Source organism: Crinia signifera, chromosome 2, assembly GCF_055691185.1.
Source record: "Crinia signifera chromosome 2, ASM5569118v1, whole genome shotgun sequence".
Taxonomy (NCBI): Eukaryota; Metazoa; Chordata; class Amphibia; order Anura; family Myobatrachidae; genus Crinia; species Crinia signifera.
This window is the reverse complement of record NC_139218.1, coordinates 57,579,968-57,603,035: the sequence shown is the minus strand read 5'-3', so window position 1 is coordinate 57,603,035 and position 23,068 is coordinate 57,579,968. Positions and strand designations below refer to the sequence as shown.

General features: G+C 43.1%; 2 protein-coding genes across 5 annotated transcripts in view; one reads left to right on the top strand and one right to left on the bottom strand.

Moving 5' to 3' along the window:
• Positions 1 to 7,799, bottom strand: part of LOC146059723 (centrosomal P4.1-associated protein-like) — a 23,199-nt gene extending 15,400 nt beyond the window's left edge. The window contains exons 1-4 of one of the 3 annotated variants that reach the window (XM_083172184.1): positions 7,187 to 7,403; positions 6,634 to 6,861; positions 1,517 to 1,653; positions 1,343 to 1,428 (exon numbers count right to left, since the gene is read on the bottom strand). Coding sequence is in view for 1 of the 3 variants with exons in the window: in XM_083172187.1 (XP_083028313.1) it covers positions 1,343 to 1,428; positions 1,517 to 1,653; positions 6,634 to 6,640 (230 nt within the window). In the remaining 2 variants the exon portion in view is untranslated. Of the gene's footprint in view, positions 1 to 1,342; positions 1,429 to 1,516; positions 1,654 to 6,633 lie in introns of all 3 variants that reach the window. The other 2 variants (XM_083172187.1, XM_083172185.1) reach the window with 2 other exon arrangements.
• CRK (CRK proto-oncogene, adaptor protein) lies at positions 7,455 to 23,068 on the top strand. 2 transcript variants are annotated; one of them, XM_083172183.1, is made up of 3 exons: positions 7,455 to 7,807; positions 13,301 to 13,660; positions 18,960 to 19,102. In XM_083172183.1, exons 1-3 carry the CDS (start codon positions 7,588 to 7,590, stop codon positions 18,965 to 18,967), a joined length of 588 nt encoding a protein of 195 aa, XP_083028309.1. In that variant the 5' UTR covers positions 7,455 to 7,587; the 3' UTR covers positions 18,968 to 19,102. The 2 variants fall into 2 exon arrangements, with proteins under 2 accessions (XP_083028309.1, XP_083028308.1); XM_083172182.1 differs by having other exon boundaries at positions 7,456 to 7,807; positions 13,301 to 13,830; positions 18,960 to 23,068.

The following is a 23,068-nucleotide window of genomic DNA, read 5'->3' as shown; positions in this document are numbered from 1 at the left end:
ATTTAAACATATTGCAAAAAACAATATGTTCAAACCCCCCCTCAACCACTACTCATATAACATAAATCATTTAACTAACATAATGCCTTTAGGAGGATTGCAGAACTGAAAACTATCAAAATACAGGATGAGTATCCCTTATCAAAATGCTCGGGACCAGAAACATATTAGATAACGGATGATTCCATAATTCGGAATATTTTTATAGTTCAGTGAGATATCTTGAGGTATCTTGCATTTATGTTGTATGAACACATCAAACACATGAAATACCCACAAATATATTTTATTTGTGCATGAAAAAAAATGTGTACTATCTCAAGCACTGAATTTGAATGCCAAGCAATAATTTTCTTGCACATATTTAGTGCCAGTTAGATATCATGTCGCTGGTAGTGTCAGTTACAGATGTCCCCAATAGCGCCAGTTACATATCATGTCCCCAGTAGTGCCAGTTACAAATCATGCCTCCAGTAGTGCCCCCAATAGCGCCAGTTACACATCATGTCCCCAGTAGTGCCAGTTACATATCATGTCCCCAGTAGTGCCAGTTACAAATCATGCCTCCAGTAGTGCGTTACAGATGTCCCCAATAGTGCCAGTTACATATGTCTCCAGTAGTGCCAGTTACAGATGTCTCCAATAGTGCCAGTTACGTACAGTTTCATGTCTCCAGTAGTGCCAATCATGTCCCCAGTAGAGCTTTTAGCAAAATAAAAAATATGGATAAGGGACACTCAACCTGTAATATGATTGCATAATGCACAAAGTGACACTTACTGACAACTGACTGATACGTGCAGGCTTCTGACAAATACGCCTGGAAAATGAAGTGTACTGTATTTTCCAGGCATATTTTATCGCCAATTAGCGACCGTATCCCGCTAATTATCAACCTCATATTATATATGGACGCTTAGTAAATTAAGAATCACTGTTCTTTGAATGGTGATTCCTATTCGTATTCTTTCTATGGCGTATACATTCGTATGCATAAATACAAATACGAATGTGCCATGAATACGAATTGTGGTATTTTCGGTATAGTAAATGCCGAGAATACAAATATGCATAAAATTGGCATATTTTTAAATACAAATACGCCTATTTTATGCGTATTTAGCTTAATACTTTTGCCCCTAATATATTTTGAACCCGAAACAAGCTCTATTTTTTCTAGAATCTCATTTCAGAATGATAGCCGTCAACGTGTCTGTCCATAAAGTTACAGATGGGGGGAAATGGATCTTTCGCAAAATCAAAGTTTTTATTTAAATTAAAGTTCTTGCGGCAAAAGAGTAACCAGATAATAAAAGGAAAGGTAAGTCTTGTAAATACAAACCCCATCTGTCCGTTGGAAAACTGAAGTATCTCAAGTCCCTCTGGATAAGTTGTGTGTGTAGTCTGGGCATCAGCATAGTAATAAATCTAGAAATAAAATAATGGATTATTTATAAGGGAAGCGCAAAGCAATTCCCCCATGATGACCTCTATATCGCGGAGCTCAGACACCTACCACTCTCTGATCCGCCATCACTTGTTTCACATCTCCGTTGAAGAATGTCACCGCTGTGGACTTGCGGTCAGCGCTCACCTCCTTGCGGGTGCCGGAAATAAGATGACGTGATTGCCATTTTGTAAAATCCGCTCTGTCTAAAATGAGAGAATTGAGATTTTTCAAGAATGTCAAAGAAACTACTTCTCTACCTATGATTTTATAGAATGTACTTGATAAATTAAAGCTAGAAGTTTATTGGTTGCTAGGGGTAACGTCTCAACTTGTCTTATTTGGAAACTTTGATTCATATTTTCTTAAGAAATTCTGAAAACTCTATACGGGCATGTGGCTAATATAACCAGTGTGCAGTTCTGGCAGGATATCCGGTACTTGTGTATTTTGGCGGCGCCCACGATCTCCATCGTGCGATGTTTAAATCGCATCGCATGCCATGCACCCGATGGCATGCGATGCGACGCGATTTTTGCCCCCTATGCGATGAAAGATTGTATAAGCACCCTAATGGGTGCTTACAATGTTAAATGCACCCCCACGCCACCCCCCCACTATAAACGTGAACCCGAAGCGTGGCGAGCGCAGCAAGCCTGCGAGGGGTGGCGGTACGCGTCCTCCGACCGTTTCATACCCCCACTATCCACGTCGGCGTGGAGTTGAGAATAGAAAGTGTGGCGAGCGCAGCGAGCCACCGAGCCCGAAGCGTGGCGAGCGCAGCGAGCCCCGTGAGGGGACGCGGATACCTTCACAGGTATCGGAGTCCCCTCGCGGGCTTCACAGGTATCCGCGTCCCCTCGTGGGGCTCGCTGCGCTCGCCACGCTTCGGGTTCACGTTTATAGTGGGGGGGTGGCGTGGGGGTGCATTTAACATTGTAAGCACCCATTAGGGTGCTTATACAATGTTTAATCGCATCGCATCGCATCGCATTGTATGGCATTGTATGCCATATACAATGTCATACAATTTTAAAATTGTATGGCATTGTACAATATCGCACGATATCGCGTCGCATCGCATACCATCACATGCCTTATGGTATGCGATGCGATGGGCGCCGCCAAAATACACAAGTACCGGATATCCATTGTATCGTATATAGCTGTGACCCCATTTAGGAACTACATGGCATTTCCATACATATACTGTAACCAAAGGGCAGAGATGTTGGGTTCGTGTCAAATTTAGGAAGTAGGGTAGAATGCACATGGGGTAGGTTAAAATAATACAGTCCGCTGGTCATCCGTATGTAACCCCTTGAGCTTTATAGCCCTTGAGCATATAAGAAATGAGGCAGTGAGGCAGACAGATTTGACCACGCGGGCAATGTTCCCTCTAATTTTACGAAGGCTGTGTGCGGCTAAAGATTTTGGCTGTGCAACTTTGGAATGAAATTTACATTTTTCTGCGTCACTTATATATAACTGGAAAATGACATTCAGCATTTGTGTTAACTTTACTTCAAAATGATATTAAACATTTAAACATTCAAAATACAGTACACAATGTGGGTGAAACACACATTAATTGAGTCCACAACTGCAAAAAGGGACCACTGCTGCTTTGTGCGCTCAGTTGTAATGTCTGTGCGCACGCTCGTCAAGGTGTGTGCGCGCGCACGTGCGCACAGCTTAGAGGGAACACTGCACTCATCCCCTGTGTATATAACGTTCCCGCCCAGCGGGATACACAAACCCGCCCCCCCCCCCTGGGGCAAAGACCAGTGTTCTATGTGTATAACGTTCCCGCCCAGCGGGATACACAAACACGCCCCCGCTAGGGAAATTCTACAAACCACCACCCCCTTGACATCACCTCCCCCCGCCCAGCCAGGGCTACCAGTACACGCCCACCATCCACCATTACTCCACAGCCACCAGGTGAGCGGCAGGTCTGCCCGCACCCCCCCCCCCCTCTGCCAGCACCCCCCGGACCCCCCCTCCTGCGATTCGCAGCACCTGCCGCGACCCCCCTCCCGCGATTCACGACACACACACACCCCTCCGCAACCCCCCCGCCCGCGATTCGCAGCACCCCCGCGACCCCCCCATGATTCATGACTACCCCTCCCGCGATTCACTGTAGCCCCACCCCCCCGCGCGATTCGCGACACCCCCGTGACCCCCCTTCCGCGATTCGCGGCCCTCCGTGATTTGCGGACCACCTCCCGCGATTGTGGACCCCCGCGCGATTCACAGACCCCCGTCCCGCGATTCACGGCAACCCCCGCGCCCCCCCCTCCCATGATTCACAACCCCCCTCCCGCAATTCGTGGCCCCCCGTGATTTGCGGACCTCCCGTGATTGCGGACCCCCGCAAGCCCCCCTCCAGTGATTTACAGCCCCCCCTCCCGCGATTCACGGCAACCCCCGCGCCCCCCCTCCCGCGATTCACGACCCCCCCACGACTCCTTCTCCAGCGATTTCCCCCCGAGCCCCCCGTCCCACGATTCGCGCCCCCCGCGCCTCCCTCCCACGATTCACGCCCCCCTCCCGCGATTCACGGCCCCCCCCCGCGCCCCCCCTCCCACAAATCGTGGACCCCCACGCCCCCCCCCTCCCGCAATTCTAGACACACACACACACCCGCACCACTCCTCCCTTGATTCACGGCACTCCCGCACCCCTCCCACGATTCACGGACCCCCGCAACCCCTCCTCAATATGATTCACTTCATAGATGTTATTAATCTCATCACATCTTGCGTACACATGGAGCAATCCCGAAATTGGTTCCTAAATTGGACTTATTTTCAAGCAATGGTTATTTACACTGCCTGTAAATGGTGGTGATTAAGTACAACACAGTGTTTCCACACCTTTTAAACACTAGCCGCAAGGTGTCAGAATACTGAGAGTTGCGGATGTTTTTAGTACAGTAAACCGCACTTGCAGATATTTGCACTTTGGTAGTTAAGCAGTGGGGATTTGTTTGTAACGTGTGCTCCGTTTTGGATGCACACTGTAATATCCCACACTGCCTCTTATACCAGAGACTAAGTCCCTTCAGCTAGCGTGCGCTATGCACCCGTATCTTAGTATACAATTTAGGCAAATAAATATACAACAGTAAGATACATTCTAATTAGTCTTGAAATAGTTAATCAGGAAGTTGCAAGCTATAAAAAAAATAAAATAAATTGGTGAGATGATGGTAATCTCACACGTTTCTCAAAGTGTTATTGGGTATCTGTCCAGTTTTTCTTTTAGCAACGGATCTTGTATACATTCGGAATTTTGTAACACGATAGCCATTTAACTTCTAAATATATCTACACAGTTTTTTTCTTCAATTGACGTTTTAGGCCATAATCAAATGTTTTTGCGATGGCATCACCTATAGGGCGCCCAATGGAGCTATAAATGTACTGTAGCTCCAATCTGGCGCTTCCGGCTGCCAGCACCAGCATTTCAGCTCGCACTGGTGGTAGAAACAGACACCGTACCCATGCTGTAATTGGGACCAGGTAGGATGACCTGTTTACACTGCCCCTTAACCTGGGGTAGTGTACTGCTTTATGGTTGTTGTTTTTTTGGGGGGGACCCCCATTTTCCACTAAGCTCTGTCCCAGGTTATTATGAGATGTAGCAGCAATAGAATAGTTATATAAATGAAAAGCTGACCTACAGGACCACATACCTCCCAACTGTCCCGCTTATCGTGGGAACGTCCCGGTATTTTGGAACGTTCCCACGTCCCTCCCGCAGCCAGCAGTGTCCTGCGGCATGGGCAGTTGGGAGTCCCTTCCTGTCCTCCGTGAATAGACGCTGTGTGAATGCATCTATTCTTTCAGGCAGAGGGGCTGGCCAGCAGCTTACAGAGCTGCTGGGCATGCCCCCACAGTGGCGAAAAATGGGGGTGTGGCCTCAAGGCAGCGCTGAAAATATAGACCACCCAGTACTTATGTATTATCTGGACTCCCATGTTAAATGCACCCCATTTTTTCATACCCCTACTATCCAACTATGCATGGAGTTGATTTTATATAGTGTGGCGAGCGCAGCGAGCCGCCGTGCCCGATGCGTGGTGAGCGCAGCGAGCCCCGCGAGGGGACGCGGTCTCATAAGAAAAACGGGAGTCCAGATATTACATAAGTACCGACCACCCCCCCTCAAAAAAAATTTGCCTGCTCTGTGACTGGCATCTGAAATGTTGGGAGGTATGGGACCAGCATGACAGTATTGGTTGTGATACCTTACATTATACAGCATTTACAGGTTAAATGTCAGACATCATGACCTTGATATAATATTTGCTTGCAATCAATCAACCAAGTAACCCTGGATTTTTATGCTTTGTTTGAGAAAGTGAGGCGCTCTTACAATTCTGCTGACTTTGTTTCAATTCCCTTGGATCAATTCCTATTGATCATGCAAACGTATTTTTGGAAAAGAGGGAAAGGGTTTTGAAAAGATGGTGCTGAATCATTTGAGGTGCAGATATACTTATCTATTCATGTAGTTTTCAGTGTTGGTGAAGGTTCCTCCTATTTTTGTACTCGTTGATATTGTTGATGGAGGGTACATTTATTTATTTACAGTTTCCTATATAGCGCAGCATATTCCATTACGCTTTACAATTGAACATGAAAAAATAAAATATGAAACTGGTCGGTTTGTTAACAGGTCAAGCATTCATGGGGTGCAAGCAAGGATGCAAAAGGTTTCTTTTGGACCTTGTCCTGGTATCAAATATGAATATTGCATTTCCCAAAGTATGTGCCAAGCCTCTCATGACAAAAAAAGTTTTTATTTAAAAAATATACAATAAAGAAATTTTCTTTAAAAAGTGTGAAGTTCAATCTGTCGGGCAATGGGGATGTATAGAGATTGGGTCTGGATCCACGTATACACCAAGATGATAAATATTGGATCCTACCTTTTCTCAAAACCATCACCTCATAAGCACCACCAAACAGAAAAACACTCCCTCCTGCCTATGCGTTTTGAGCTTCTGCTCTTTATCAAAGCACCTTTATAAAGGTCTGATTCTTACCGCGACCCATTTGTATATTTTCCCTGTGTTTGTGTGGGTGTCCTTCTAAAATCCAAAAACCAACTGGTAGGTTGGCACCAGTCAGTTTTCCTGAGAGCGGAAGCTGCAGAGGATGATGTCTATTTACCTATCATGTCTCCTGCAGATTTTTATATTTGCACATAGCGGTTGCTTCCAAAGCAGCTCTGTATCCAGCTCATTCCCCATTCTCCTGTGTCGGGGGATCAGGTAAAGCCAACATGAACCGGAGAATGACTGGGAGCATTTATTTTCCATGGTTCTTTCGACGATCATTAGTCCATTAGCACAGGGAATCAGCACGTAGATGTACAAGCCCTGCACTTGCGCTACACGCCTGTAAGACAGGAGAGGCAGCAGTTTAGGTGCTTTTTTCCTAATTAATAGTTGGCATTATTATTTATTATACATGTGTGCACCAGAAATGTTCACCTAGGATACCATTTTTTTTTATCTGTTTTTATTTAAAACATTGTTTCTGTCATTGATTAAAGATAAAGGGGTATAGTAAATAAAGCTTCTAAAAATGAAGAGGCAATGTTGCCATAGCAACCAATCCGATTCTGTCTCATTTTTTAGGTTACAATAGAGAAATGAAAAATGGTTGCTTTTAGCAACATCACCTCTTTTCATTTTTAGAAGCTTAAGTAAATGTATCCTACATTTTCTGGTGTGGCACTAGCTTGTTCAATGGAATCCTGTGTAAATGGCAACAAGTAGGTCACATAGAATCGTCTGGTTATTTGGGGCAGCTTGTGGCAGTGCACCCCGGGACTCTTCAGCCGGCTTCTCTTCAATACAATGTCTGCCGCTGCCGCCGCCGCCGCCGGGTCCCTGTTGTTCACACACCCATAACGTGTTATTTGCCCCAAGTAAAGATGGCCGGCAGGGCGCCACTACCTGAAGGCGCATTCGGCTGACGCTACATAGTCGCTCCCGGGTGACGCGTTTCCGGAAGGTGAGGTCAGACCTTTCCTGTGCCGCCATTTCGGGCTCGGTGAGGTCGGGTGTCGCGGGTGTGTGTCGGGCGGCGTCGGTAGGCGCCTAGAGGCGGGGAGTGGCCATGGCCGGCAACTTCGACTCCGAGGACCGGGCAAGCTGGTACTGGGGGAGGCAGAACCGGCAGGAAGCGGTCAGTCTGCTGCAGGGCCAGCGGCACGGGGTGTTCCTGGTCCGCGACTCCACCACTATCCCGGGGGACTACGTGCTCTCAGTCAGCGAGAACTCCAAGGTGTCCCACTACATCATCAACAGCGTCAGCAACAGCCGCCAGAGCACGCCCGGTGAGTGGGAGCTGCGGGGACACGTACACGCGTGGGTCAGCTGCACAGAACCCCCACACCACTAGTCACACTGTACTGGTTACCCACGCCCCCTTCCCCCTATTCCCTTCTGGCCTAGTTAGTCACCCTCCTCTCAGCCACATGCAACCCTCAGTGGCCCCCTGTAATATGTGCAACCCCCCTCAGCGGCCCCCCTGTGATATGTGCAACCCCCTCAGTGCCCCCCTGTGATATGCATCCCCAATATTCCCTAATGGCACACTTATTAGTAACTGTTCCCTGCTTACCATGTTACTCGGTACCTCATGGGGCTCATTTATAATTGGAATTAAATACAGCTTTTGGGAGAGAAAAACATTTTTACATTTGCTTTCCTAGAAAGGGTACCCCAATTTACACATTTAATGAGGTCCTCTATGAGAAGCTATCAGACGATGAGCCCGAAGATATAAGGCACACTCACAGATTTCTGTTGCAAACTGTGAATTTGTGTTGTTAAAAAAAGAAAAAACTTTGAGAGGATTGCATTGAATCTATATACCAAAAACAATCTTAGCAATTGACTCACAGCACCCCTCTTATTGTGCAGTGCAAATGTTTTCATCTGTTCTTTGGTGTCTGGCCTGAAATATGTTAAGGGGGCTTCCGGTGTTACAGTGCTCATCTTGCCAGCATTATTACTGCACACTTACAATGTAAGCTTTTGTACATTAATGCCTGGTACACACCAGAACGATGCAGGTCGTAAGACGATTGTACGATCGGCTCACGATCTGTCGGAGCAGACAATCTGCTTGCGACCTGTACCCGGCTGAATGGTCGTTTCCAGATCCTACTTGCTGCAGGTAGAATCTGTCAAACGACCCGCGGGGCCACAAATCGGATCAGAAATGACCCAAAACATGCCCAATCTACATACAATCGGATACAATCGGTCGAGATTGTATCTAAATTAGGTGTTTTGAGGCCAAATCATTCTGGTGTGTACCCTACATAAGCCTCACAGGCCACTAGTTTTTGTACAATACAGTAAACGCCAAATATAATATTTTTGTGCAGAGGACCTTGAGACCTGTATTAAAAAGTAGTTTAAATGTGTGCAGATGAGTTATCCACTGTAACATTTATGGAACTTACTGTATGGTGCTGTTAGACGCATCCTTCCTACAACATGTGTTCCCGCTGCATTTAGAAGTAAAGCTTTGTGCGGCTTCACTTGCAATTTGTGTCGGTTTAATATCAAACTAGGCGAATATTATATTGGTAAAGGCAAGTTTGTCTTAGGTGTCCAAAACTCCATATACAAGTTGGGCAGCTCAGAGAAGAAATGCCTGTCTCCTATAAATAAAAGCTTGCGTTATCTGAAGTAATCACATGGCTATAATTGCATTCAGGATTCAAACCTTATTCGATTCAAATCAGTGTGACGGGAGGGAGGTCCTGAACCAATCACTGCGCTGTTAAGCCGCACTAATGGATTTGTGCTCCCATCCATAGCAGGGCGGGAGCAGAAATCCAGCACTAGGTGGTCGATACTGTTTTGTGCCCTAGCGCAGCACAGGCAGCATTGCAACGGGGCACCTAAGTTGGAGAATGCCTGTTCCAGCAGCAAAACACCCATGAGTAGCGGCTTTCTCTGACATACAGCACTCTGATTTGAATAGCTGCGGGAGCTGCCTTTCAGCGCCATTCATAGTGTGCTGAATTGAAACGGCCCACTTGTGACTCTATAGTAAGGATACACTGCTATCTATGCTGTACACTGCATTTTGGCTTATTTCTGTATAGGATTAGGTTCCAGACTTCAACTGCATTGCTTGGTTACATGGCAGAACTTCATGCAATGCCTACAGGGCACTGATTTTAGAAACTGCATGCTGTTAAGGAATAATATGCCCTTGAACCATGGGTGGAGAGTTGTTCATAGATATCAGGTTATTCATGTTCTTTAAGCAAACTTCTTTAAATACGTTTTCTTGAGAAAAAATAAATGTGTGGTTTTTATTTAAAAAAAAAAACCCTGAAATTCTTATTAATGTTACTGAAATGTTGCATCTGTGTAACTAGATGTGGCATTATTCTCCAGAAATGGTCATAATTAAGATGCATTTTCATGAGTTATACATTACCTTCATGGTTTTAACTGCTAGTATTTTATTTCAATTTGTTTGTGCATTAGAGGAAATGATCTAAAAATGGCAGAAAGCTTTAGGTGTATCTGAGCCAGTTGCTTGACCTGTTTTCTATTGGCTATCCAGGAGTTGTGTTTTTAGCAGTACCATCAATTATATAACTAGCACATGTTAACCAATTGTAAACTAGGGTATGCTATATTCTGAAATTGGTAATGCACGGTTATGGAGCCTACACATGGGGCAATTTCAGACTATTTTCTAAGCAAGCAGACTAGATCACAAAAAAAAACAAAAACATTGTTCCATGTGTAGGGGACATAGGGCCACGCATTGCTATCACTGGGCGGTACTTGTTTCCTAGAACGGCCACAATCGTGAGTGATCGTGGCTCTTAATTAAGGGACACGATCCTCACGATGTGGCCGATTTTTTTTTCAATTTTTTCCCTTTGAATGACAGAAATCGGGTCAATCGGTCGGTCGCGACCAATTAAAATCGGCCGCGATGCGACCGACCGATTCACCCGATTTTTCCATAGACTTCAATGTTAAAAAATCTTTTAACATTGAAATCGGGAGGATCGCGTCGGTCTTGTGCCATTATAATGGCACAAGATTAGATGGACTTGATTAAGTCCATCTCACATAGGGAAAAATGATAAAAAAGGTGAAATGGGCCAATATGACCCATTTCACATTTTTTATGTGCCCGCCATGACCCCACGATAGACGTCAACCCGAAGCGTGGCGAGCGCAGCGAGCCCGCGAGGGGCGGCGGTACGCGTCCTCCGACCTTTTCATTCCCCTACTATCCACGTCGGCGTGGAGTTGAGAATATATAGTGTGGCGAGCGCAGCGAGCCACCGAGCCCGAAGCGTGGCGAGCGCAGCGAGCCCCGCGAGGGGACGCGTATACCTGTGAAGTTATACGCGTCCCCTCGCGGGGCTCGCTGCGCTCGCCACGCTTCGGGCTCGGTGGCTCGCTGCGCTCGCCACACTATATATTCTCAACTCCACGCCGACGTGGATAGTAGGGGAATGAAAAGGTCGGAGGACGCGCACCGCCGCCCCTCGCGGGCTCGCTGCACTCACCACGCTTCGGGTTGACGTCTATCGTGGGGTCTAGCCCACTTAGTAACATTTGGGGGGGCAATTGAAAAAAATCGGGTGAAAAAAAAAAATCGGGTGAAAAATCGGTCGGTCGGATCGGTCGCATCGCATGCGACCTAATCGCATGCGACCTAATCGCATGTGATGCGATCGATCCGATTTTTTATCTTCCGACCACAACGATCTAAATCGTTGTGGCCGTGCTAGGAAACAAGTACCCACTGGGCAATTAAGATCTTGCATACAGGTTAAATCTAGTCAAATCGCCAGTTAAGGCCAGTGCACCAGAGAACACTGGGCCTGACAGATCGCTCAGCACACATCGCCCCGTGTGTAGGACTATTACATTTTCAGTGTTGGTGAGAATTCGACAATAAACTTATTTATCTCGATTTTAGCTTTCGTGGTTTTTGAACCCTAAATATAACTTTCATTTGTTGTGAATCTACTTGCTATAGGCATAAGATAACATCTGGTGTGTGTGAAATATTTGTGGTAGAACCAAAATAAAAGTCTAGAAAATAAATATAAGGGTAGAAATTAATATCAGAACGGTTATTACTATCTAAGGCAGTTATGGCTAACCTTGATGCTCCAGCTGTTGAACTACACATCCCAGTATGCCCTGCTACAGTTTTAGCATGGCCAAATAGTAAAACTGTAGCTGGGCATGCTGGGATGTGTAGTTCAACGACAAGTCAAGGTTAGCCATCACTGTTCTAAGGGAATGTCCAATTTAGGGAAGCCATTAAGTAAAACATGTTTTACAGGTGGAGTCTGGACATATTGGCCCAAACTTTTACTGGATGTATACGGCGTTGAAAGAGTTATGGTGCCCACACATGGTGCTATTTTATCATGCTATGCGCGCTCCCGCAAGGTACAAAGAGTATGTGCAACACATACTTTTTGGACTAGATTGCATCTAGGTCAAAATGCACACTGCTTTAGCACATAGTCTTCGTTTTGAACTAGATTTTATGCAATCTAGTGCAAAATGCTTGGTGCACACTGCACCGTGTATAGGCACCATATGCGGTTCTCTCGCTCTTACAAATTGTAAGAAGCACTCTAGTGCTGAAATGTAAATCGAATGTTCAGCAGCGCTGACCGATCAATAATGTCAATGTGACTCCACGTTATAGGCAGCTTTGGATGTGGTCTCAAAGATGTTTCTGCACATGCTGTGTTGTAAGAGCATTTTCATGTGACCGCTAAGTGCATCTGTATTTCGGTGGCTGTCAATTGAAATAAAAACTACGTAAAACTGAGTGGGAATATAAAGTATGTTAATGCTACAGTACAGTTTTGAATTATTCTAATGTTAATTTGAAATCTTTCTGGGCTGCACTAATAGGTGTGATGTGCCACAGAGCACCGGTGTGGTATAGCTGCCCGACAGTCATGATTCCCACAGTCCGTATACCGACATCGAAAACCCGACTGCTGGTGCTCTGACAGGGGTGAGCGAATAGAAGCCTCTTGCGGGATCGCTACAGGTTCTATGCTCCCTCTATGGGGGACATGGACCTCCACAAGGGAGAATAATTCCAATATTGGTATAGTGACAGTCAGAATATCGACTGTCGTGAGGTCACCTGGCACCCACCTACACGCCCACCTTATTTGCTTGTGATTCTGCCTGCATTATTTCTCCACAAGCACATACTACTTGTATTTATACCAGGATTTCCCAAGCTCTATCCTGGAGGTGCCCTAAAAGTACATAGTTATGTTCACATATGCTATAAGAATGGATATTCTTAAAACCTGAACTGTTAGGGTGCCTTGATTGACAGCCTTTGGGACCCACTGGGATTATACTATCCATTATGGATCATTGTAAGTGCCTTTTGCTTGCAGCATAGTGGATGAGATGAAAAGCCATATAGGCTGATGGAGAAAAATTGACATACTGTACCATGGTATTAAAATCTGCATACACACGGTGTGATTTTGGCTTATGATTTTGACTAAATAGTCAAAATTAAAATAGCACAGTGTTTGTACTGCCTGTGATACCAATGCATAGCCCCACAAGGTCGGTATCACAAGTAAAAATAGACTGGCAATAGGCCAAATCACACATTGTCAAAATCGGCTCCATGCACTTCAAGGGGAAATTGCATAGTCCAAATTGTCCATAGCCATTATCTCACAGTGTGTATGCACCTAAAGAGTAGTCATTGTTTTCAATAGATTAAAAAAATGAAAGAAAAAAAAAAAACTAATTTTTTTCTGTTTTCCCAGGTTTGAATCAATCCCGGTTCCGGATAGGTGATCAAGAGTTTGACTCATTACCTGCCCTGTTGGAATTTTATAAGATACATTATCTGGACACTACCACTTTAATAGAGCCTGTTTCCAAATCTAAGCAGTCTGGAATGATCCAGAGACCAGAAGAAGCAGAGTATGTCCGGGCTCTTTTTGACTTTAATGGGAATGATGATGAAGATCTTCCATTTAAGAAAGGCGACATCCTTAGGATCCGAGACAAACCTGAGGAGCAGTGGTGGAATGCTGAGGACAGCGAAGGAAGACGGGGCATGATACCTGTGCCTTATGTGGAAAAGTACAGGCCTCCAACTCCCGGGTCCGCTCTGATTGGAGGTAACCAGGATAATTCGCATCCGCAGCCACTGGGTGGGCCGGAGCCAGGGCCCTATGCCCAGCCCAGTGTCAACACTCCGCTGCCTAACCTTCAGAATGGGCCCATTTTTGCCAGGGTTATCCAGAAGCGTGTCCCTAATGCCTACGACAAGACAGCCTTGGCTTTGGAGGTATATAACGGGTGCAGCCATCAAGGAAGTTTGTCTTTTCAAATTGGTTTTCCTTTCAAGTGCAATCATTATTTAGACTAAATTAGGTTTTATATGTAAGGTGTTAGACTGGGAAATTGTAGGGTATTACATTTCCACCTTATGTTGAAGGTTATTTAAATGCTTTAGGAGGAGTTAATTTGGGTGCCCTGTAAGCAATATGCATCTGATGGGTGATTCAATTATTGCAAATGGGCATAAGTGCCACAGGCACCCATTATTTCTGCGCATCCTCCTGAGGCGGCGAGCAGAAACCCACCCGAAGTTGGGCTCCCGAACCCTAGTACTTTGCATAGGTTTAGCTGTTTCACATGTTTAGACCTGGTGCATGAGTAATGGGCGCTCAACAAAACTGCCTCCTGCCAGTTGTTTATTCTTGGGTAAATTCCTACCTTAAGTTGTGCAAAATTATAATGTACAACCTGAACTCTGTGTGGCTTCATCTTTCTGTTGATATTGCCGATGTTTACCACCAGGCAGGGCGCTGACCACCGGGCAGGGGACTTCTTTCAATCAGGAGGGCACATTTTATATTAGAAACTTTACATTAGAAACAAAAAAATTATACAAAATTGCACACTGCACTAGGATTACACCCATTAAACATTGTCATGCTATGTCCATTACATATTCTGTTGTAATTTTAGACATTATGGCACACACTGTAATGCCTTTTACACATTATACCACACACCATGATGCCCATTACACATGATGGCACACACAAAAGTTCTCAGCGGCATGTCAGCGCGGTGGGGGCAGCTTAAGGGCGCACAGTGCCACACACAAAGGGCAGGGTCCATTTTGAGGTTTTAAAAAAACGGGCAGGGTGCGGCACCCAGCAAAAGACGCTTAGAGGGAACGCTTAATGTTCATATATTAGAAATACCTGTCCAAGTGCCTCCTATTGCTAAGGTGATGTCTAGCATAGTACCGTATAACACATTTCCTCTGTCTGCAGGGGGGGAAACACTATAAAGGAGGGTAGTGTTGCATGTCTAGTGGTCACTATAGGTGCAGGGTGCCGACTGGTAAGGAGGTCATATTTACATTTTGAAAGATAACATTTTAGACAATCTTTCTCTGCATTGGGAATAGATTCCGTGGATGTTTAAGGGAAACTGCTAAACCTGCTTATTTGGACAGGAGATGGCAGCCTATTCCAGGGGGGTGCCAGCATAGGGGCAGGGAGAATTTTGAAGTTCTACAACTGGCCAGGACATGGTGCCCCGCTAAAAAGTCTAGTGGGAAGTCTTTGTTGGTATTTTGGACGCTGGTGTACTAAATAGCCTCTGTGGTTTGCACTAATAGATATTGGTGCTTGGTATGAGCTAAGCAACATTTCTTAAGTATCATTGTTGTGCTACATGGTGTGTAAATCTCTATGCAGCAAACATACCTAAAAATGACATAAAATTCTGGTACAAATATTAAGGGTTTAATTAAGAACATAATGTCTATGTATAATTCATGGTAGATATGTTTCCTTAGTCATTCGATGTCTTTTACTATTTCGATAACACTTGTAATTGGTACATTAGGGAGCGATCCTGACGCGGTGAGAAGAAATGTTCAAAAAAGGTCTGTGGTTTGGGTGCACTAACCGGGACTTTAACCTGGATAAGCAGCTAAAGCCCAGTCTTTATGAGGCAACCAATCAGAGCAATGATTGAATTTGATTAGCTGCACAAACCCAGGAATTTCTGAATTGCAGAAATGAGTCCAGCTTTGGTCTGTAAAGATCTGACCCAGTTTGACAGTCTGGGGTCTATTTAATTATAGTTTCTTATATAGTGCAGCATATTGTGTTGCGCTTTTACAATTGGAAACGATTGGACTAGGGTTATACCTGACTTATGTCTGAAAGCTATGACCTGGGTCATGCCCCAACATTGTTCATTGGAGGTGACAATAGAGCTTAGACTACCTCTCCAAACATCCACTACTACAGTGGTCCTCAACCGCTGTCCTAAAGGCACACCAACAGTTCCTGTCTTATGGCTATCCAGGCTGACTTAACCCTTTGAGTGCCAACATCTTAGATGTGCAAAATATCCACTAAAAATGCCGGTCACTCACCTTTGTTATATACATTCAAATAAAAAATGTTGTGTAAAAAAGATTTCCTATTTAAAGTAAACATTACAGGTCATTATGATGAATAAAAACGTTTGCGTGGCAATTGTCTCACCTATTCTGACAAATTTGCTTGGCACTCAAAGGATTAATTAGTACCTCAGTCAGACTGATTATACCGCCTGTGAATAAGCAGGGATAGCCATAAAACCTGGAATGCTGGTGTGCCTGGAGGACAACTACACTACTAGACTGAAGATGTGGGTCACTGGAACACTTGTTCTAATGTTTGACCATGGAATAACCTGGATCAATCACCCAGGTGTCAATGGAGATAAGTACTGAAACCCTGTGTCCAAGGTCCAAACTGTTAGTGTGTCGCAGTATTTTCCAAGCTGTTGTCTATAGAATCAGCGTGACAAACAGCAGGTTTTGTTCTGTAAAGTGCTTTGCTCAGAATTACTTTGTAGCCCAATACTGAGTGAACTCTAAAAACTGGACTTTAGTAAATATACATAATAATTACAAGGGACAATTTCCAAATAACCCCAGTATCACATTCTGAGAGATAGATATATAAAAAATTCTCTGCTTGTTGGCTCCAATGTTTCATTTTGTCGTATGGTGCATACACACGGAACGATGTTGGAAACGATCCAACATCATTACCGATGGTTTCAAATCATTCATCGTGCGTACATCTGAAATGATTTAAAACTCTTCACAAAAGATTGGTCTATGATCTGCCGGCATGAAAGATCATAGACCAATCCTAAACGAGGGGTATGCGCATCGTGACCAATACACGGAACGCTTGGTCTTTACTATCGATCGGGAACACCCACGTCTTGCTTTAAGTCTTTCTGTGTGTATGCACCTTTACTTCTAGTATAGAATCCATCTTTGGCCCTACTGTAATCACATGTCTGTTGTGGGCAGCAGTGATATTTCAGCAATGCAGCTAGATTTAAAGTAAATATTTAATTTTTATACTGGGGTGTGTTTCAGTTGCATTGAATGCCCCCACCCCATGCAGCGTGCCACCTGCATGTGCCCAAATAGTAAATTGAACTACTATTTGCATATTGGTTGGATACTTGTCTGCATGTTAAGTTTTAATATGTAGCGACAGTGGCGCTGTTTAGCAGTAGGTTTCTGTGTTCTAAAGGACAGTTCTGCATAAAATACATATTTAAGTGTTACAATATTATTTCATAAATAAGTAGTGACCTGTCCATACCTAAAAAGCTAACGGCAACATCTGTGGAAAATTGTGACCCCCACCCCATAACTTCAGGACATTTATGCAGAATATAATCTGGTTCTCTTTTGTCCTCTGCAGTCAGATGTATGAATCCACTTGTCTTTTATTGCATGACTTATGAAGCCGCATTAACTGGAGTGCCACGTAAATAGCTCTGAAGGCTGTGACCAAAGTTTGAGTCATTACACAGTTGACTTGCAGTATAAAGAGTCGGACAGGAAGGAAGTCCCAAACTAAATTACTTCAAGTACAAATGGGAAATTTCAGTCATTCATTCATGTGAGGATCGGAAACTCGTACTAGGGAAGCCGCAGATGGGTCTAGAAGTTGACTCATGTTTATATCTGCATAGTTTCCTGTTGGACCTCTCATTGTTAGGTCTGAACCGGTTAATATTTAAACAGTGGTCTGATGTTTAGGTGGCAGGCATTTCTGAAGACCCACAACTTCAGTTCTGCCTCTTTTATTGGTAGCTTTTATATCGTTTTAAAGGTAGAAATAAAGTGTTGTGTGAAAATTGTGCTGAAATGTGTTCGTACATTGTGGTCTGGTCACTGTAGCTTCTATGTACTGCAAGTGTGGATACACCTTTGCTGCTTTCGCTAGAAGGTAAAGTGTTAATTGCTGTAACCATGGTAACAGCCACATATTAGTATTTAATTTTGCTTTAATGCCAGGTACTGTAGTGCACCATGCTGTCTTTGTCAGTGATTCCTAGATCCATGCATCTACTTGTAGATTTATTCTGCATGTACAGTAGATTTGCGTCGGCACCTCTTGCCTTTTAGTCCCCCCATGTTGGTGCATGAAATGAGTGTGGCTGGAGCAACATTCGGGCAAGGCTATGCAATGTACAATTTAGCAGGTTGAAGATGTGTAAAGTTAAATTTTGCCAGGGAAATTACGTTCTGGATTCTAGTTATCATAGCAAATCTCTTTTAATATTTACATTAATGATACCCTAGTTTAACATAGGGTTACGGTGCATACATACGGTAATATTTGAAGCAAGATGTGGGCGTTCCCGATCAGTCTGAATGACCAATTGTTCAAATCGTTCACTATGCACAAGATTGGTCTATGATTTTTTTTCATGCAGGAAGAAGATCATACACCAATCTTTTGTGAGGTGTTTCAATTGTACGCATGAGAGATTTGAAACCATCGGTAATGATGTCTGATCGTTTCCAGCATCGGTCCTTGTGTATGCATCTATAGTTTACCTTTAGCAGTGGGTTGTACACTTGAGTGCGGGGTAATAGGTGGCGTTAAGCATAGAGGGAAAACTTGGTTGGTCCTATCATGAAATGGCTTACTGTAGGTGAAAGATGACCATGACGCCTTACATGACTCCAGTTATTTCTCTCCTAATGTCTCTTGCGTTATAGCCATCCTGTACTTGGAAGGGTTCTCCTCCCTCTTGGCAGCCATTATTCACCATAAAGCAAAATGTACTTAGTTTACAGCATGTTCTAGAATAGTTCAAAAAATACACAATAAGACCTTAAGTTCGGTTGATATCACACGGGTGAGGCTAGTAGCAACCAGTACAAAGCTGATGCATAGGAACATTATGTAGGTGAAACGAACGTCAGGGTTACTGTAGTATCCGTTCCCGTCACAAGACTGTTGCTGTAAAGCTAAATGTGTTTACTATTCTGCACACCTGCAGTTTGTATCTTTTTTAAAGGGGGGGGGGGGGTCATTTTTGTTTTTAAGACTAACCTTTTCCCCTTTTTTTCTCCTGCAGGTTGGTGACCTTGTTAAGGTAACAAAGATTAACGTCAGTGGTCAATGGGAAGGTGAATGCAATGGAAAATGTGGTCACTTTCCATTTACACATGTGCGTCTGCTGGATCAACAGAACCCCGATGAGGACTTCAGCTGAGTGTGACTTGGACCCATTCCTAAAATGCGAACAATCTTGCTCTGTTTCCCTCTTCCTTCATCTGCCATTTAGACTGCCTGCCACAGGTTTCCAGATGTGTAGGTTATGAAAGTAGTAATGTCCCAGAATCCCTCTCATTTGCAATCAGTCCTTATGAGATTTGGCAGAGTCCTAGCACGAGCTTGGATTGTCTTTGAAAGTAGGCAGCAGTTAATACTTCTACCATGGCAATAGAACACGCAGATGCGGAAGTGTTTGTAGCAAGGCATTTTATTTGAACAAGAGACTTTTTTTTTTTTTTTTTTTTTTTTTTTTTTTTGAGCGTCCTTTATTTCCTCCTTTCTCACTTTATAAAGTTTTGCAGACCGGCATTAGCCTCAAGACACCTGGCGTTGGACTTCACCAGTTTCTAACTGACTTTTTTAAATATTTCCTTAGGTAAACACTGTATGTTGATGATTTGGCTCCAACAATGTTAACACAATTAATCATTCTTCTAATGTGGAGTTCTCTCACCCTTCAGTTCTTCCCAGTATTAAGTTTGAAAAGGGGCTGAGCTGTGGGTTTCTGACAACATCCTGACAGGCAGTTCTGCCCCACTCCCCCTTTTTTTGGGGGGGGGAGGGGGGGATCTATTTCGTAACCTAACACTTGCAGAGTGCTTTACTTTTGGTAACTCAAGGCAATAATATGTTCTTGAATAAATGAATTTCTCAAATACATAGGAGAGCATGTAATAAAATCCCATTGTTAGCTATTGCACATTTAAAATGAAGAATTCTTTTTTTTTTTTTTATTGCCAACCGGAAACAAAATACATTGTCTTTTATTCTTAAATGTATCTATTCTTGGTGATATATGAAAGCAAAGTGCAAGAATATTGCCCTTTTATTATATGAAATTAGCTTATTGGAGGTTTTTTTTCCCTTGTTTAGGGGGGAACCTTACACTAAAATCAGTCATTTGTTAAAATACAGATTTAGGTTTTAGTCAGTGTAGACATTACTAGAGAGTGCACTGTGTTCTGACTTAATAGGTAACTTTTGTTTAATACAAGGTATGGTGTAGAACATGGGGATGGCGTTTCATACTCCTAGGTTAATCCTGAGTACCAGACAAACAGTTAAACCAAGCTGACCTGATTGTTTTGGTTGTAAATTGGTCGTAATGACTATTTCCTAATGGTTCTTTTTAAAGTGAACTCCTAAATTAGGCTGTCTGGCCATAATTCTGTCTGAATCCCAGGTTGAAAGACATGTGTTGCAGGAAAACTTTTTTTGTTTGGTAATTAAATTATGTGTTGTGTGGCAGTGATAAGGAGCAAGATTCAGTTATAACCCATGTCGGATATTTGAATCTGGCTCCTGAAGCGAAGGCACAATCCATTCACCTGTTGTGTGAGGGAAAAACTCCCCGAACCGGTCACCTTGAGGCGGATACTGTCTTAGTGACGCACTCTGTGAATGAGCTATAAACTCACGGATTTCCCTCTGTACTTATTAAGGTTACACATTGCCAGGCTATACATTGAATGTGCCTTGTGTCCCATAGTATATGCACAGCTGCCAGATGGTGACTTATATTTGCAGTGTGTATCATCCTTTCATCCGTTGAACACTAGTAGTGGCTAAATGTGACATTGCCACTCTCGCAACTGACAGGGGCGTCCCTTTTTATTAGACCAAATTTAAATGTTACAAGGTTTGCTGCGTAAGGCAAAAACTCATTTTTATTGTAGAACACTATTGTAAATAGATGAAAGAATAATTGGTGCTCCTGTTATAACAAAAAAACATGAACCTGTTTTTTTAATTATTATTTTCCATGTTTTAACACATATGCAAATTGTTATGCATCTATAGAGATTCTTCCAATAATCCGGCTTGTCCTCTCCTACTAGCTAACGGTAACATCCCCCTCCCTCTGACTTCTGCTGGCCTATTTTCAATGTTGCTGTATCGCGCATTTTGTTAAATAGGCAATTGACGGGATTATTTACAGCACGTTTCGTTGACTCAAATTTGACTACAATTAGTCGGACATATTGTTTTCCATGTCGGAGCACTGCCTTGTTTTCTATCCTATGAACCAATCAATCGGCAATATTTGAGTACAGAAAGCACCACAAAGTATTGCCATTTCGAAGGCATTGTTAAGTCATTGACTGTCAGTGATGGTTTTATTTAGAATCAAAATCCTTTGAGAACATTGTTTTTTAAATATGTAAACTTACACTTTAAACATTTTTTTTATCATTAAACATGGTAATCAAGTTCTGCAGTACTGGTGAGATATTTATCCCATAGCAGCTGTGTAATAGTCCTTCTGTTAACATGGGTTTACCCTAAATGTAGAATGTTCTCAATAGAAAACTAAATCACGACTTGGTGACCTGCTTTGCTGGCATTAATTTTAGCAGTGATCCAGTATTCATCTCTGGAAATGAATGTCTTCCAAATAACCGTAATTTTCAAGAAGAGCGCAGCTAACACACAACCTGGGACAATAACAAACATCTTTACATAATTTACAGAAGGCTTTTAAAGGAATTTCATGGTTTCTGAGTTCTAATTTCAATTGTTTGCCTTCACTGTTATGTTTACGCTACTCACTGCCTTCCTCACCGAATTCATAAAAAGCAAAGGGTTTTTTTGGTTCGCTATCCGTAAGGATGCATGTAAGTGTGTTTTTTTTTTTTTTTTTTTTGACAAATCCACCAAATTTATTACTGTGGGGGATTTTTGTATCTACAATGTGTATCCTATTTGAAAGCCACACTGAAAAGATGATCACATGATGGTTGTTAACACTGAATATACAGCCGTTTTAATTGTGACCTGTTTGGTGCCTAGTGTGTAGGTTAGCGCTTGCGCACTTTTTGTGGTCTGCCAGCTGAGCCGAACAACTAAATTGCAGTGAGGTGGGTTAATTTTTATTTCCTGGGCAGGCTGCATGCCAAGTTTAAGACGTGTGTACTAGTGTTAGAAAATATAGGTAGTAAGGTTGACAGAGCAGTGACCATCGATGGTTAAATGAGGCTGCTAAAGATCTCCTCTATTAAGAGCTGACCGGTTATGCCCTGATACAGTATTTGTTGTTCTAATACACAAACTTCCTGTTTTCTGCAAAAAATTATAGTTTTTAGCTCACCGTATCAGGAAAAAGTGTTCTGAAATGGCTGCCGCTAGTTTGGTAGCCTCCGCCATTTTACTGTGTAGCCAAGACAACTTTCCCATGATACACCGCCAGCTACCATCGTAACTTTTGGAAACTGGTGTGCAAACTTTTGCCAATAACATTTTTTATTTTTTAGTTTTTTTCAGTATGGCTGCCACAGGGTATAAAGAAAATATATCCCTGTTGCAAGGTAGTATATTTAACTTTTAATAACATTGGGAAGAATACCATATGTATTATTTAACAGACACACTATTGTTGACCTTTTGTTAATCACTTGAGCCTTCAATGCTTTTATCTGTAAACTAGCTTTTTTGTGTAACTTCATGTTTGTCCCCTTGGTCCATAGAAATTCAGAAAACAAATTGGACTGAATGGGACATTAAATTTAGAAATTGCTCATTTACACAATGTATAATGATGAATTAAGACAACACTGACTTATATAGTGCATTTATTATTTGCATAGTGTTTAAGATAAGTGGAACAAAACCAGCTGCTGCATTCCTTACTAATTTCGGTAGATCCCAGCATTTTATCACTAATATTTTATATTGCAAAGTGTCTGGGCAAGCTCTCTCTATACTTTTTTTTTATTTCTGTTCTAACCATGTTAAAGAAAAAGAAACATTGCATCTCTAATATTTTGTTACATGGAAGGGGGCAATGAAGTGAAATAATTAAATGTGCCATTGTATATTAACACTATACACTTTTCCACCCGTACAGAACCTTTTTTTATAGCATGTATGTATATTCATAATATGCTTAGTAAATAAAGATATGGACAAATA